General features: G+C 35.3%; 1 protein-coding gene across 3 annotated transcripts in view; it reads left to right on the top strand.

Annotated features, from left to right (window-relative positions):
* The window catches only part of NALCN (sodium leak channel, non-selective), a 364,598-nt gene that overhangs the window by 125,772 nt on the left and 220,114 nt on the right, over positions 1-18,712 (top strand). For all 3 annotated transcript variants that reach the window (XR_006783694.1, XM_045821795.1, XM_045821794.1), the window contains exon 11: positions 17,268-17,399. Coding sequence is in view for 2 of the 3 variants with exons in the window: in XM_045821795.1 (XP_045677751.1) it covers positions 17,268-17,399 (132 nt within the window). In the remaining variant the exon portion in view is untranslated. The remainder of the gene's footprint in view (positions 1-17,267; positions 17,400-18,712) is intronic.

Below are 18,712 nucleotides of genomic sequence, written 5' to 3'. Positions count from 1 at the left end.
GTGCAGACTCACAATGTCATTGCTATTGGTGTTATTAGGACCTCTGTTTAACAAATGAAAGATTGAGGCACAGAGAGCTTAAGTAATTTGATGAAGGTCACATAACTAGACTGACTGTAAATTTTATCATAAGCAGTCTGCCTAATATAATTTAATGTCCATAACTGTATATTATCCACTTATAAAATATACCACAATTTATTAATTCATTCATTTATTCTCTTATTGATAGATCTTGAGGTTGTTTTTTATTGTTCTGCCATTGCAAACATTCTGGCATCCTGTTCATGCCTTTTTGTGCACATGTGTGAAAATTATTTGAGCATATATAGTTAAGAAAGCAATTCTGAATTAAAGGCTATGCATGCCTTAGGTTGATGATATATTGCCTAGTGGCTACCCAGATTACAGTGCCACCTTTTACTCCCAGCAGCAACTTGTAAAAGTTCTCTTGTTTCACATCTTTGTTCACACTTAATGTTGTCATACTTTACACCTGATGTCATGAAATGACATATCAATTGCAGTCTATGGATGTTGAGTATATTTTTTGTATAATCATAGGTCACTCATGTTGTCTGTAGATTGATTATTTTTGTCTGTTGCCCACTGGTCTGTTGATTTTTCCAAATGACTTTCAGAAATTCTGTGCAATTCTAGGGGCATATTACTTTGATCTAGCTGAGAAGACATTAAAATATTAGGGAAAAGCAAGCATTTAAAATATTAATGTTTGACATATGGATGCATAATTTACATCTCTATCATCTTCAGGCAATAATGCAATTTTTTATATAGTATTACCAAAAACCATTTAGAAAGTTTCTTCAGTGTGTATAAGTGTGAATCTCATAAAAGTAAAAAGTTGTAATTAACTCTTTTAGCAGCAACCAGTTACTTAGCTTTTAAACTGTGCTTTAGCATAAGCAGCAGCTGCATGAAGAGGTCACTTTATGCATGATAAATAGAATTCTGTTAAATTGGGACCTCATTCCTCTGCTGTTGCTGTGACAGACCATTTTTCTTCTGACTTTCAGATAAGAGTTTTCATCTCTTGACAGATGTGGTTGCACAGTTTTAAGCCATCTTCCTAACCAGTGATCTATTACCATGAAGAAAGTCATTGACAAGAAAATGAAAGTATGAATGAGAGCTGGCATTCTGAAATTCAGTTTTTGTCTGGTAACATCCCCCCATATGCCTCTTTCTGTAAAGAAAAGAGATAATAGGCTATTGCAATAATTAGGTCAAACTGTGGCAAAATAGTTACTATAGTGTTTTAATGCTTTTTTTGTGACAGAGATTTTAATCCATGTCAGATTATGGTATACATAAATGTTAATTTTACAATTATATTAAATAATTTCCTGAGCAGTCAAAACTCAACTGTACAAACATATATTTTTAATGCTTTTTGAGAAAATGTACATTGAAGGTGAAGATTAGAGAAGGTGGACTGTGTGATATGTGTGTTTTAAACAATGAAGTGACATCCTAGGCTCTGTTTCAACATCTGTCTTCTTAATGAACCTTCCCATGAAATGGCAGATAATTTCAAAAATTGATTGAACCTATGAGAATTCAGGTTTCATCCACAAGCCAACCCCTTCTATACTTAGTGACCAATGTAAGAAGAAAGTATCACCCAGAAAACCCTAGATAATTTGCTAAATCTTTCAGACCCTCAGTTTCCTGACCTGAAAACTTGGGATAATAACATCTCTCAAGGGTTTGTAAGAATTATAAATGATGCACCTAGAATACCTAGCACAGTGCATGGGATGCAGGGGCCACTCAGTTCATAGAAATGATTATCCTTACTATGAGCATACTCTACTAACTGTTCTCTCAGAGTATTCTATTCACTTCCAGAAAGTCAGCTCTCATGCATACCTATAGTCCAATGTCTTCACAGCCTTTAGTTTTATTCTTGCTTTCTGAATCTTACAAGTGTATTCCTGCAGCCATGTTCCAGGTATTCTCATGGATACATAACCCCTCTCCTATTGAAAACCAAATGCACCTCTCCCCTACCCACTCCCACATAGAAACCAGCTTTTTGGTACACCTCCAGAAACCTGTACACAAACCTATAATGCACCCCTCCTTCACCCCATCCTAAGGTCACTACCCTCAAAATAAGGTCAAACAAAGCTTTCTAACACAGTGATCTCTGAGTCTTTGATTATATTTGGTCACTTTCTTCTTTACTTCCAGTTTCTTCCATTGTAGCTTTCACATGATAAGTACTTAGCACATAATTGGGGAACTACATGTGAATGAACACACATATATGATTTCCTGTATAGAACTACATAATCTCACACACAGCAGACACAAATTCTTATTCTTCCTTGATACAGATGCCAAGAATCCCTTCCTGAGTACTTGTGTGTGCACATACTCATCTTCAGTTTCTCACAGCAAAACACAGACCTGGCTTGGAGGAAAAGTTTTGGGGAGAAATGAATAAAAAATGATTTTATGATAACCTAGAATGAGAATTAAGAACAGGAAGAATAAAATAACTAAAGGTAAAACAGCACAAACAGAAGGTGTAAGAAGGTGGCTAAAATTGGAATACTACACAGCAGAAAGAAAGAAGGAGCTCCTACCCTTCATAACAACATGGATGGAACTGGAAAGCATTATGCTAAATGAAATAAGCCAGGTGGTGAGGGACAAATACCATATGATCTCACCTTTAAGTGAAACCTAGTCAACAAAACAAACAAGCAAGCAAAATATAACCAGAGACATTGAAATGAAGAACAAACTGACAGTAATCAGAGGGGAGGGGAGAAGAATAAAGGGGGAAAGAAGGGGAAGAGTCATCAAGGAACATGTATAAAGGACACATGGGCAAAGCTAAGGGGGGGGAGGATTGAGGGTGAGAGGTAGTGGTGGATGGGGTAGAAGAGAGTGGTGGGTGGGAATGGAGACAACCGTATTTGAACAACAGTAAAAAAAGGAAAAAGAAAAAGTTATTGTGGTCTTGAAACCAGTTATGGCCAAGTCAACTAATTAAAGAGAAATTGATTGTCTAAATCCTTAGTTCAAAATCTTTTTTATATATTATATGTGTATAATATATATATATTCAATATAGAATATATTTCAAGTAATAATTATATTCAAGTAGGTACCAGAAGAGTAGACATAATTAAAAAATAAGATTAAATTATTAGTGTTATTTTTATTTATTCATATATGCTACTATTGATTAAATGGTTTTTCATCTTTGATTTTTGAGCCTCATTGGAAGAAATATTCAGACCATCTTAAAATTATTTGCACTTCAGATTATCTCATACTGAATTCCTGTATCATTGTATTGTTATCTTTCACTTTTGGTAAATCTTATAACTCTTCAGTAGTTACATTCATATTAATCAGGAGAAATTTACTCACTTAAGTCAGGCATTCATAAGACAATCTTTGGAGACAAATTTCTGCCAAATATTTATCACATTGTCTCTTTTGTAAAAAAGGAAGGATACATTGTTCTTCATGTAAGTCTTGATTTCTGGACTTAAATATGCAACTCTCTTTAAAAACTACCAGTAGGGTTTAAAATTGTCATGTATCTTCTCAGTGTTTAACACAGTTATTGCAATTGAAGCCTTTGTTGGAACAGTGTGACTCCTCCCATGACCTGAGGCTGATGACAGGTTTGGACTTCAGTCATTTTGTATTTGGTATATTTCTTGTGTATTTTTTAAATCCTTGAAATTTGTTCTGTCTTTTCTAAATACTTTAAATATCTCAAAATGAGTCTTCCACTTCAAGATTCTATATAGCTCATACTTTTTTTTTTATTTCTGCATTCACCAAGTGTAACAACTTAAGTCCTTCCTTATATTAGGTATATGGTTTATTAAAAAAGACAGCTATTTAATTTCATTTTTGCATTTGCCTCTTAAATTTAAAACAAGTTTTATATTCACCTGCCAACTAGTTAATACTAAAAATAAAATAAAAATAAATATTTAAAAGTAAATTTCAGATGACTATACATTTTTATTATATATGGGAATGCCAACTTAAGTGTCTTTAGAGATTTTAAACCATCATGGTTTAAGTGTCTCCTGTCTAGCAGCCTGTTGTAGACCTTACTAACTTCTCACTGAAGTACCCATGAAGATAAAGGAAAGACGAAAACAACAATACTGATAACTAAGACTAAGAAGGCACTTTTTGTCAAAATCTGGCAAGACTATCCAGTAACTATATAGTTGGTAGAGCTCTAGTAAGACAAATATAAAATATTAGTGACATTTCACTTATACCTGACTATAAGTCAGAATCAGAGGATCACAAGGAGGTGGCCCAGGTGACTCTCACTGACAAAAAGGCTTTTACTAGCGTGCATGCACTGGCCTCCTCAGCTGACCATCATTCCAGGTTCAGCTGTGCCCAAGGCAGAATATTCAGGCAACTTCCTGCAATGTGCAAATGAAAGATTATAGTACTTGAGACAAGATTATATTATTTAAACATAGTTGTCCTAATTTGTTTAACTCTACATTAGTACATCTGAAAAACAGGGTCAAGAGTGAGGTTTTGAGGTGAACATTCAATTTGAAGCATCCCTCTTATTAGAGACCTTGCCAAGCCACTTTGAGGGAAGCTGCCCCTCTAGAGTTTGGCATGTGGACCAAACAGCTGCATCCAGAGTACCAGTGTAGCTTTCATTTAACAAAGGAGATAGAGAAATGTATAGGAGGGATCCCTTGTGGTGGACTCCGGCCAGCAGAGTCTGCCTGTTGTAACTGAAAGATAAAATAAATACACAGGAGACAGCAATCCTTTGGAGAAAAAGGGAATGGCACAGGTACTCTCTCAAGGGGAGAGTGCTTCTGTGTGCCTTGGCCACTTTCCCAAGAGGAGAACGTCCCGACCCTTGCCTAGACAGGCTTTATTGTTTTTCTCGGGTCTTACATCAAAGAAGGATTTATTATCTATTACATAGAATATTATTGTTTACATTTTAGGTACATTCAAGGAAATGAAAACATGCAGAGGGGAATGGTAGTGAGCTTATTAGCTCTGTCCTTGGGAAAATTCCGAAAAGCTTTGGAAATTACTTTGAAGATAGACAATACACATTTGTTGTTTTAGACCAGGGTGATGGAGTTTTAGCAAGAGCAAGCCATAAGTCTGTATGCATTTTCTGGGCCTGATTCCCATGGGAAAACTTGGTTTGAAGGTCTGGCTCCTGCCCACCACTTCACTTCTGTAGGTTTTCCATACAGAGCTGAGTCACGTTTGCCAGACTAAAACAAACCAGTCCCCTACAATCCCTTGAGCCTACTTTTCTTTAAAAAAGAAAAAGCAGAAAATTCTGTGTGACCCATTCAATACATGGGGGAAAATCAAGTTATATCAAACACTATTGTTGGACCTACTGTGTGCCCAACATTTCAGGAACTCAGGATTGCAATCTGTAGAAACACAAGTCTACAAATAATACTAATGTGCTTTAATTTCACTCTTAGGCTACTCTTTTTCTAGACATCATGGAACATGAAATAAAATTATTGTGAATGAACTAATACTTTGATTTTTATTATTATTCATGTCCAACAAAGTAAGCAAGGTCAACACTTTGTTGTTGAAAAGCAAATATTTTAGCACTTTTATTCCTTATTGTTTTTCAAATGTCAAAAGTGAAGTCATGTAGGGAGGGGCATTGACTTCTTAATCCTTAAATTATAGTTCAGATAGCTAATTGAAAAGTTTTTGTATGTGTCTCATTTACTTTTCCTTTCTTCCACTAATCCATAAATATATGGCCATGAAGTATGAGGAAACAAAGATATTAAGTTGTTTTCTATAAGATATTTCAAGTTATGAACATTCATTATAGCATTGTACATGTTGTCCTTAATTGAAGCTTTCACAAACAAAATACACTATGGCTTAAATCAATTCAAGACAAACAATTATGTTAGATAATAGAAAAAGCTCCATTTTGATTATTACTTTAACTGATATATCTAGATCCCTGTACTCTTAATGACAGTCTTCCAATGCTCCAAAAGTTTTTTTTTAACTTCACTCAAGGCTATCTTTATTGATTTTAGAAAGAGAGGAAGGGAGACAAACATTGATGGTTGCCTCCTGTATGCACTCTGGCTGGGGATCAAATCTGCAACCTATGTACATGCTCTGACCAGAAATCAAACCTGAAGCCTTTTGGTGCATGGGGTGATGCTCCAACCAACTGAGCCACCTGGCCAGGGCTCTCAAACCTTTTCTTTGTATGCTTTATAAAGTATTTAGTAAGCATCATATCTGTATAGGTAAGTGTCTCATATCATAGGTCATGATGACTCTAAGTATCAGAATGGGATGAGGGACTGAGCTGTATCTATATCTATATAACTGTACCTAAATCCATATCCCTATTTATATCTATCTCTATGTAACCCAGCTTAGAGTAACAAGTTCAAACACCTTGACAAAGCCCATTAAAGGATCTGTCCTTCCTTCAGGGTGATCAGAGCATGAATTTTTAAGTAACCCACAGAATATTACTGCTCCATGAAGTTGCTAGAGAGACAGAATAACTCCATGAAGTTGCTAGAGAGAACAGAGACAGCTTGGGAGGCAGTGGGTGCTTGCAAATGTGTAAAATATCTTATAACCATCTTGAAGTTAGGGAGTCCTGATTGGTAGCATTTGCTTGTTTTCATGGTGTAAATGCTCCTACCATGGCTAATTTCAGATTAACTATATGATATTGCTAAATATGAAGTTAGGGAAATTGCACACAGTTGCAGCTCCAGCACACCACAGATGGGGCCAGCTCTTTTCTCCACCACCTTCAATCAGAGATGACATGCACACACATATAAAATAATATTTTCCCTGCAAAAACTGTTCTTTTGATGACCCTATCTGGAGCACATAGTTTCCAAAGTCAATTTAAATGGAAAGAGAGGGAGACAGGTTGGAGAAGGTGCATGTCCTTTACTAACTGCCCTTTCCAAAATGACACATCCCTTCATTTCCATCCCCAATTGATGGGAACTGCTGATACTCCTCCACTTTTATGCTACTAGACTAAGTAATGTAATTTAGCTATGTGCCCAGCATTGAAGAAATAGACAGGGTAGGTATATTAGTTACCTTTGCTAAGAAACAAGCCACCCCAAAACTTACAGTTTACAAAAACAGACTAATTTTTTTTCCTGAATTTGTGGGTCAGCTGACACCAAAGTCAAAGTCAAAGTCAGCTGATCAAGAATAGGCTCACTTTTGCATCTGCAGTCAGCTAATTTATGAGTTAGTCCATCAAAGTGAGTCTGTGCTTCTGGCGCATGGCTGGCTGTTAAGGCTAAAAGGTTGACAGGGTCTATGGCCACCATACAACAGGCCAGGGTGGGGTACTGATGTGGTTCAGAGTTTCAAAAGCAGCCAAGAGTAAGTTGCAACTCACAAGTTTTTTCCAAGTCTTTGCTTACATCGCCTTTGCTGTTGTCTCACTGACCAAAAGTAGTCACATGGCTAACTCCAGAGTAGGGGGGTACTGCCAAAGCTGTGCACACAGAAAGGTGGGTTCAGTTCCAGGCTGTGCCTTACACTCTAAAAATAATTTGAAAAGCACTAGTTTAGTATAATAGTCAATTCTTCCTAGCAGCATTTCTTTTTCACTAGGCATGTATTCTCATTAAAATCTAGTTTATGTTGTAGAATCAGGAGTTGGTGATTAAAATATTAATAACAGTGTAAATATTAATTACAGAGTAGAGTCAAAGATATACTTACAGTAGTAGATATTAGTGTGGCAATTTATGATTTAACATCTAGTGTTAATTCTCACAGAGCTCACACTGCCCAAGAGATGAAAGTATCTTACTAAACACCTCTTTCTTCTTCCTCAATTTGACTTCCACATGTTTGGGACACTCTCACCCAACTTATTGTCTAGGAAAGAAAACAAACCAATCAGAACTTCACAGTGAGCAGGGTTTGTATGGTTATCATAGACTGTCAGTGCTTTTATAGAAAGTCACTTGTGTATTTCTTTCCATCCTCTGGCTCTCCAAGGACATATCAAGAGCAAAAAAATTGGAAGGCAGAGTTTCTAAGAACAATTGTTGGTTCTGTTTTCAATATTGATATAAATATATTTCCTTTTTTAATACAAAGTCTTTATATTGAACATAATTATCTTGTATATTGGTTGTACAAGTAATGAATATACAGATATCTTCCTAATAAGGGAAGTAAAAGATGCACCACTTGCAAATGGGAGCTTCATTTTAAGTGTTACGCACTTGGTCTTTTACATTATACTCTTGTGCTTGTGCTCACGGCTCATATACATGATGGTTTCTGAGAATTTGACCATGTAATGTCATTGTTCTTCAAATATGTTTATTTAGAAATCTGATTAAAACAGAACATTTAGTACATGACTGATACAATGTTCAGAGCATAACATTTGTTCACCAAGGTAGGACATTTTATTAGCTTAGACACCAATGTAAAGAAAGATTTGATTTCTGAGCTGTACTATTATTATCCTAATTTATCCTTATTGTGGCCTCCAAGGGCACAATTTTGATTTTTTGAATGTTTGCCTGCAATGCCTTCATCTCTAAGGCATTATTTTACAGGAAAAATTAACATAAATAACCCCTTTAAAGTACTTAAGCATTTATACCACTAAAATCAAGTTCACTTAAGACCTTTTTGAAAGTCTATCATATTTTCATGTTCCTCCTCAAGATTAGTTATATCTTTGAATTGATTTCTCCTGTTATGCCTTCTTACCTTCTCCATAAGCAACTAATTGCATCTCTGCCTTTAAATGCTTAGAGTATTTTCAAATACAGTAATAATAAGAGTTGTAGAACACAAGATGCCTGCTATGGACTAAATTGTACTAAATAATTAATTATATTCATTTTACAACCTAGAAATATAGATTTTATCACACCCATTTTCCATGTATGAAAACTGAATCACAGAGAGGTTAAAGCATACACAGAGTCAACATTTGAACTCAGCTCAGATTGTCTTCAGAATTAATGTTCTTTTACATCATGATGATCTTATACCCTCTGTAAGGAACATATTGTCTTCAGCTTTCAAATATAGGGTTTTGCAGACTTATATGCTCTATTTAATAACAAACAATTGGCAAGGGAGTTGCTTCTCATTCTTTGCAATGTAGAGCACAGTTAGATGCATTTTGACTACCCACTAGAAGGCAAGAGAGCCCTTGCTTTGGAATCAAAACATCTTGAGACTACTTTTTAACTATGAGCTTGGAAATCTACTTATTCTTACCTGTATCTCCATATGTGTAAGGGTATAACAAAGGCACCTGTCTCACAGGGTTGTTGAGGATTAAATGAAATTTTACATCAGCATGCAATATAATTGGAATGAAGATTGACACAAACCCAACACTCAAATATTAGCTCTTAATTTTGATAATGCATTTTGATGGTATTAATTTCAATTCAGTGAAGATCCTTATGCATGTTTGTCATAGACTTCACAATCTCTTGAGAACACTCCTTTTACAGTAGGGCCCAGAACTAATATGAAGAAAAGTTACATTCTTGTTCTTCTGCTTGAGGTTGGACCCAGTACCACTGCTCCAGATGTATCATCTCACTGCATGTTATAAAACAAAGTAAGATGGAAACTTTGGTCAGTGTAATGCATTCACATTTGTACAGAAAAATGTTTTACAGAGACCTCTCTTGGTAAGTCACTTTGGGTAGAGCATTCTGGACAGGTAGAATTTTGTTGCACTGGGCACTTGTAGACAATCATGTTTCATAGGAGATGGTTTGAGCAGGTGTGTGGGTCAAAATTACTAACAATGATTGTATTAATTCCCTATTGTTTCTGTAACAGATTAGCACAGACTTAGTGACTAAAAAGAAGACAAATGTGTTATTTATAGTTTAACAAGTCCAAAAGGGTTTCACTGGTAGCAACAAGGCCATATTGCTTCTGAAGATTCTAGGGAAAAAACTGTTTCCTTACCTTTTCCAGATTCTAGAGACCACCTTCATTCCTAGGTTTTGTGAACGAATCTGTGACAGTGTTTTCATAATAACCCTCCAAATGGTTGGAAAACCAACACATAATTTTTTCTTTATGAAGCCAAACTGATTTAGTTGATTTTTTATCTTGGAATTGGAATTGAGAAGAAGATAGGCATCTGTTTTTGTGATGATATATCATAATATGTTACCATATTCCCACCAGTATTTGTTATATTCTAGTCAGTAATTATAGACTTTTAGGATCATGAAATTGTGAATTTGTAAATGATTGTATAGATCATCCAGTTTAACCTGCTCCTCAAGGAATATCCACTACAATATAGACTCTCAAACTTTAATATACTCATTGGGGACCTTCTTAAAATTACAGATTCTGGTTCAGCAAGTATGAGATGGGGCCTGAGATCCCAGTTTCCTAGGAGCATATTTTTAATATTTTTAATATGCTCCCAGGAAATTGACAGTCCAGGGATCACACTTTGCATAGCCAGGCTCTTGCACATTTTTGACAAATATTGCTGCCTTGGAGACGACTCTGTTATAGTCACATTGTATTTGGTAATTCTAACTGTCACATACAAAAATTGCTCATTATTGAATCAAAGTCAACCTAAATATGTGTGTAAAACTTCTCAGATTTAAATATAATAAGCCAAAAATCACATGACAATTAAAAGCAAGGAACTTTGTTATTTATTTTCTACTTTTTTAGGTTTTGTTAAATTATTTTTATTTTTTATTTTAATTGTTGCTCAAGTACAGTCTTCTGCCATTTACACTCATCCCAGCACACCCTGCAAGCCCTCCCCATATTCCTCCCATTTCCACACCCCCCTTGTTATTGTCCATGTATCCTGCAAACCCATGTGTCCATACTTGTTCCTGCAAACCCTTCCTCTTTTCCCCTGGAATTCCCTTCCCTCTCCCCTCTGGTCACCGACAGCCTGTTCTCAATTTCAGTGTCTTTGGTTATATTTTGCTTGTTCATTTGTTTTGTTGATTAGGTTCCTGTTAAAGGTGAGGTCATATGGTATTTATCTTTTACTGCCTGGCTTATTTTGCTTAGCATAATGCTTTCTAGTTCCATCTATGCAGTAGCAAGGATGGGAGTTCTTTCTTTCTGCTGCACAGAATTCCATTGTGTAAATGTACCATAGGTTTTTTTTAATCCATTCATTTACTAATGGGCATCTAGATTGCTTCCAGCATTTCGCTATTGTAAATTGTGCTGCTATGAACATTGTGGTGCATAGGTTCTTTTGGATTGGTGTTTCAGGGTTCTTAGGATATAATCCTAGCAGTGGAATTGCTGGGTCAAAATGCAGATCCATTTTTAGTTTGCTGAGAAAATTGCATATTGTTTTCCATAGTGGTTGTACCAGTCTGCAATCCCACCAACAGTGCACTAGGGTCCCTTTTTCTCCACAACCTGTCCATCACTTGTTTGTTGCTTTGTTTATGATGGCCATTCTGACTGGTATGATGTGGTATTTCATTGTGGTTTTAATTTGCATCTCTCTGATGGCTATCAATACTAAGCATCTTTTGATGTGTCCCTGGATCCTCTGTATGTCCTCCTTGGAGAAGTGTCTGTTCAAGTCCTTTGCCAGTTCTTTCATTGGGTTGCTTATCTTCTTAGAGTGGAGTCATGTGAGTTCTTTATATATTTTGGAGATGAAACCCTTGTCTGAAGTATCTTTGGCAAATATATTTTCCCATATAGTTGGTTCTGTTTTTATTTTAATACTGTTTTCTTTAGCTGTGAAGAAGCTTTTTATTTTGATGAGATCCCATTTGTTTATTCTTTCCTTTATGTCCCTTGCTCTAGAGGACATATCAGTCAAAATATTGCTGTGTGAAATATCTGAGATTTTCCTGCCTATGTTCTCCTCTAGGACTTTAACGGTGTCATGGCTTATATTTAAGTCTTTTATCCACCTTGAATTTATTGTTGTGTATGGTGTAAGTTGGTGCTTCAGTTTCTTTTTTTTTTTTTTTTTGCACGTAGCTGTCCAGCTCTCCCAACACCATTTGTTGAAGAGACTATTTTTACTCCATTTATTTAGATGCCCCCTTTGTTAAATATTAATTGATTGTAGAAACTTTCATTTATTTCTGGGCTCTCTGTTCTGTTCCATTGGTCTATGTGCCTGTTTTTATGCCAGCACCAAGCTGTTTGGATTACAGTGGCCTTGTAGTACAGTTTGGTATCAGGTATTGTGGTGGCTCCTCCTTTGCTCTTCTTTCTCAAAATTGCAGCAGCTATTTGAGGTTATTTATGGTTTCATATAAATTTTTGAAGTGTTTGTTCTATGTCTGTGAAATATGCCATTGGTACTTTAATAGGGATTGCATTGAATGTATAAATTGCTTTGGGTAGTATGGACATTTTGAGGATGTTAATTCTTCCAATCCATGAACACAGTATATTTTTCCATTTGGTTGTGTCTTCCTTGATTTCTTTCTTCAGTATTGTATAGTTTTCTGCGTACAAGTCTTTTACCTCCTTGGTTAGGTTTACTCCTAGGTATTTTATTTTTGTTATTGCTATATCAAGTGGATTTTTTTTCTTGATTTCCACTTCTGATGTTTCATTGTTGGTATACCAAAATGACTTTGATTTCTGGATATTGACTTTGTATCCCACTGTTTTGCCACATTCATTTATTAGGTCAAGCAGTTTTTTGGCGGAGTTTTTGGATTTTCTATGTACACTATCATGTCATCTGCAAACAATGACAGTTTTGTTTCCTCCTTTCTGATCTGAATTCCTTTTATTTCCTTTTCTTGTCTGATCAATGTGGCTGAAACTTCCAATACTATGTTGAATATAAGTGGTGAAAGTGGACAACCTTGTCTGGTTCCTGATCTTAGTGGAAAAGATTTTAGTTTTGCTCATTGAGTATGATGTTGGGTGTAGGTCTCTCATGTATGGCCTTTATTATGTTGAGGAACGCTCCCTCTATTCCCACTTTGCTGAGTGTTTTTATCATAAACGGGTGCTGTACCTTATCAGATGCTTTTTCTGCATCTATTGATATGATCATGTGATTTTTGTCTTTGCTTTTGTTTATGTGATGTATTACCTTTATTGATTTGTGAATATTGAACCACCCTTGCATCACTGGAATGAATCCCATTTGGTCATGGTGTATGATCTTGTTAATGTATTGTTGGATGCAGTTTGCCAGTATTTTGTTGAGGAATTTAGTGTCTATGTTCATCAGCGATATTGGCCTGAAGTTTTCTTTCTTTGTTGTGTCTCTGTCTGGCTTTGGGATTAGAATGATGCTGGCTTCATAAAAAGTTTGGGAATCTTAAAAGGAAGGAATTCTAAAAATTCAAATTCAAATTCAGGAGTATCAGGAGACTTATACTGAAATGGACATAAATATATATACACACATATAGTTATGTGTGTTTATGTCTATATAAGTTTCATATCTATATTAAATAATATAGCTGGAAAAATCTCAAGTTATATAATATTTTGTGGCATTGACTCAACTTTAACAATTTTCTCTTCATCAATTTTTATAATAAAATTAAAAAATTGAAGGGTATAAATTTGGACTGTCTTACAAGCATATATAGTATTGCAGGCCTTTACATTAAGGAAGCCCACAGCCAGTTTCAAACATTGGTAGAATTGAAATGAGTTGAAGTGGTCCACGTTACCAACTCTAACTTTAAAGCTCCAGTTACTGATTTTAACATTTAAATTAAGCTACTGCACATATTTATCACATTAATTCGTATTTAATAATTGAAAGTTATTACTTTGAAGAAAGCTAAGCAAGGGTGATTACAGTGTATCAGAATCCATTGTAAGTGATTATTACCAACAGGGACAGGTAGACATTCAGACAGAAACAACCTAATTATAATGACAACACCAAAGTGAAGCTGCGACAGTTACAAAACCAATTTTAAAGTTTTTTTTTACAGCTATGCATAAAAACTTTGTTTGGATTTTTCACTAATATCAGTTTACTTAAGACGTAAGTCAACAGCTAAGGAAAATAGGAAGAGAAAGTTGTGGTTTTTCTGTCATGCAGATAAAGTGGAAACCAGCTGAAATCTCTTTAATAGAACATTATTTTGAAAGGAGTATAGAAAAGGAATAGTAGTTAGGGAATTTGACTATCATAATGCAAAAAAGACTAAATAATAATGAAAATTCTAATGAGAATAAAAACTTGCCAATGGATTTGCTTATCTGTGTTATGAAGGTCAGTAGTTCCTGCAAGTAAATTAACCATCATTTCAATACATTGATTGGCAGTTCTGGAATTTGATTTTGTGTTACCTCTAAAATAAAACCATAGGCAAATGGATGTGGGAACGCCTCAATAGCCATGGTGACACAAAACCCTTATTAAATATCTGTTTTTCCAATAGCTCGGTCATCTTTCAAAGTATAGGACCTTATTTCTTTTATTTAAATCAGTTGGTTGTGGACTTCATCGAATATACAACAAAATTAATTGTTGGGCAATTAATTTCTTTGACCTTGGGCAATTAATTTCTCATTGCTGAACAGAAAACTATCTGACTCACAGAGTGGCACTTATTTTTACTGCATGTGTTTTTATAACACAACATGCAAGCACTGCTCTAGGTGCTTTACAAATATTTACTCATTTAAAATTGATAACAACTTTTGAAGTAGCCATTATTATCTTTTTTCATTATTTTTAATTTTTTTATTTTAATTGTTGTTTAAGTACAGTTTTCTGCCTTTTATCCCAATCCCAGCCTACCCCTGCAGCCCTCCCGACCTCCCTCCCATTTCCACCCCCCTTGTTATTATCCATCTGTCCTTTATACTTGTTCCTGCAAACCCTTCCCCTTTTCCCCTATTATCTTCACTTCACTGATGAGAAGACAGAGGCACAGAGAGGTTTAAATGATTTACCCAGGGCCACAGAGCTTGTAAGTGGTGGAATCTCAGCTCCACCCAATTTGTGCCAAAGTCCATGCTGTTAATGTCCACTGCAGGGTGATGAAGGCCATATGACATCATGAATGGATGCAAACAGTGTTCAGAGGCAGTCCTTTTTTTCCTTTCCCCATTCACAGGTTCTGCTTTAGTTACTATTGAAACTAAAGGTTTCAAAGATAAAAAATCTCAGGTCAGATCAAAGGGTAAGGATACATGCCACTACTTTCTGAGAAGAAACAAGCTGCATCATGGCACCTGACCCTGGCCAGCAGGCAAGAGGGGATCGGATGCAGTGCTTTGTTGTGTACTCAGCTCCTTTCTACAGATCAGCTCTTCTGATGCTTCCCAAGGCCCTCAGCTGCTACTCCTTTTTCATACTCTATCCCACACTGGGGAGTTTATCCCAGAGTGGACTTTTTAAAAAACATATATTTTAATTAATTTTGACTTTTCTCCACATTGTATCTCTTTTATATGCCATTAAAATAATATTCATCTTTAAAATATTTTTAGATCATAAATCATAATTTAACCAGAAAAACATGTGATTTACCTATCTACCTACTTTTTAAGGGTTTTTTTTTCAATTATAATTTATATTAAATGTTATTCTGTGTCATGTCAGATGTACAGCATAGTGGTTAGACAATTATGTACTTTACATAGTGGGCCACCCAATATGTCTAGCACCAATCTGATATCATATATAGTTATTATAATACTCTTGACTATATTTTTTATACTGTAATGGCCTTTAAACAGATAGGTACAGAGCACATCTTTGCTGTGTACTTGCTTTGTGACCCCAGACATATGACTTAATCAATTTGAGGTAATTGGAAAAAGTAAATAGTATATTCCACCACGTAAGGACTATGGTGGAGATAATGGGGGAAATGGGGAGACAAACATAATTGAATAAAACTAATTTAAAAAATAAATAAATAACATAATTACACTATGCCCTGGAACATAGTAAGCACTCAATACATATTAACCATTATAATAATGGTCATTACTTTGAATGCCTAATTATCTAACTTCAGTGTAGACAGTAGACTAGGACCAGGCTTCAGCGTAAATTATTATTCCACCTTCAGTAGATTTGTGGAACAGTGAGAGTTTTTAATTTATTTGAGACTCAGTTTTCTCCTCTAAAATTAATTTCCTTGTGCTGTTATAACATTAAATGAGTTAATTTATGTAAAGAACCTACAACAGCTTCAGTCACATAGTAAGTATAAATATAGACATCAGTTATTATTGTAGTGTAATTTTTAATAAATTATTTATACAAAATATACAAAGTTTCAGGTATTTGAGATAAATAATTACTGTATTTTTCAGACTATAAGATGCACTTTTTTACCACATTTTTTGCTTCAAAAAATTTTTCCCCTATTTTTCTCCTCTAGGTTTTAGAGGAGAAAAATAGGAAAAAAATTCTCTAGGTTTTAGAGGAGAAAAATAGGAAAAAAATTCTTGAAGCAAAAAATGTGGTAAAAATGTGTATTATAGTCCAAAAAATATGGTATATATAATAGCAGAATACCTATGGCTAACAATACTGTATTGCATACTTAGAATTTACTAAGATGATAGATATTTTGGTCTTTTACCCCATAAATTTGGGAGGGATATTTTATGGCCTTGATGGTGGTGGTTTTATGGGTATACACTTATCCTAAACTCATTGAGTTGTATAAATTTGATATGTACTGGTATTTTTATTTTATGTCAAATACACATGAATAAATTGATTTAAAAATAAATTATTAAGAATAATTTAAATTAATAAATTACAAAGTACTAAAGTAAAAAATAAATACATCTTAGGTTTCTCAGATTTTTTTCAGTTTTATGATTATATCTAAAATGTTTTCAGCTTCAGTAGCTTCTTCTCTTAACAGAATAAAGCAGTAGGTTTTTTGTGGTATCAGTTTTTTAAAAATTGTTTCTTCACATACTCAACATTAAGGATAAAAACTATCTAACTCACCAATGAAAATTAAAATACAGGCTATACACAAATTAAATGAAATAGATTTTCCACTTTTAAATAAAAATTTCCAGAACTACCTCTGGTTATTTTTGAGCTGCCTGAAGGCAAAGATTCCTTTGCTACCCTGTTCTGCAATAGTTAAAATTCATCACGTTATCTTAGAAGCACTGTTTTGCACAGCAGTGTGTCACAAAGGTGGTGCATGCCCAGGTCTAAGCACATAATTATGTTTAATTGTCAGGTTTAGTTCTTTGTTAAGAGTTTATCTGTTTTGCCTCCTCAGCAAATGATGCGATCATCAGTTTTTCACATGTTCATCCTGAGTATGGTGACTGTGGATGTCATAGTAGCTGCTAGCAACTATCACAAAGGAGAGAGCTTCCGAAGACAATACGATGAGTTCTATCTTGCAGAGGTAAGCTGCTCACTGGGGAAAAAGTGCCTTTTATAAATGTGAAAATTAATTTTAATTTGTTAATTACTTGAGTTCTACCAAAGCTGCTTCTTAAGTGTTTCCCTTGGTCACTTTGTTGCCTGATTGATTTTCTGTCACTACAGGCCTAAATATCTTGCCCACAGTGTATTGCATTGCCAAAATAACCCTTTGCCCTAGGTGTTTCTCTTACCATCTTGCTGTTTTCCTATCCACCGCTCATTGATGTTGACACTAGCTCATGTGGTCCATGACATTGTAGATGAGACACAACAAATTCACATGGACTACCGAGTCCTGTGAAGGAAAAAGGATGCCAGGGCCATTTTCTCAAGGGGAGAGCACCCAGACCCTTGCCTTGATAAGCTTTTATTGCTTTTCTAGGCACATTACATGATGGTCTTCATTTACTATGCAGAGGTTCACTTTAAGTGGTTACCTTTTATAGAAAACAAAGGAGGGGATGCTGCTAATCACATCACAGAAGAATATTTGCAAATGCAAAGAGAAAAGTGGTTGAACTCGTTACACTCATCCTTGGAAGGTTTAGCCCAGACTTTAGGAAGTCACAGTAAACACTTGCTGCCTCAATTCAGAGTGAGAGAGTTTTAGTAAAAACAGGTCTCAAAGCAGCCTAGGTACAATGCAGGCCTGATTCCCCATGAAAGAACCAATCTGTGGGTGTGGGTCCTGTGCATCTACAAGTGGGAGCTGGGCCCATGCCACGTAGAATGGTCTCCTATAACTCATATTCTCTTCCTTTTTTATGTTGTATTAGTCTGTTTCCTACTAAGTGTAAACAAGCATAAATTCAGAACACTTTAACAAGCAAGTCAGCTCAACAGTACCACCGATGGGGCTGGAGGGAAATGGAAATAGATTATACAGTAATTTCTGTACTAAAGACTGAGCTGTTACAACCTGCACTAAAGATGTCAAGCCAGAAGGAGATAGCTGTAGTGATTAAATAAGCATCTTTTAGTACACTACATGCCAGCTGGAGTTTTAGAATAGTAGTTCTTACTGATTTAGTAATTTTGTTAATATTTGATTCTTACTTTTTTGGTATTAATATTTTTTTAGTTGAGAGATTTTTTAAATTACTTTACTGTTGTTCAATGACAGTTGTCTGAATTCCCCCCACCACCCCAGCCAAACCCAGCTCCTTCCCTTGTTTTCACTCTCCCTCTTGGTTTTGTCCATGCGTCCTGTATAGTTGTTCCTGAAAACCCTTTCCCCCACTGTCCCTGCTTCCTCCCCTCTTCCTCCCCTACAGCTATTGTTAGATTGTTCTT

Source organism: Phyllostomus hastatus, unplaced genomic scaffold (genome assembly GCF_019186645.2).
Source record: "Phyllostomus hastatus isolate PE091 unplaced genomic scaffold, TTU_PhHast_1.1 phas_scaffold_46, whole genome shotgun sequence".
Taxonomy (NCBI): Eukaryota; Metazoa; Chordata; class Mammalia; order Chiroptera; family Phyllostomidae; genus Phyllostomus; species Phyllostomus hastatus.
The sequence above is the reverse complement of the archived record's forward strand: the minus strand, read 5'-3'. Positions and strand labels throughout refer to the sequence as shown.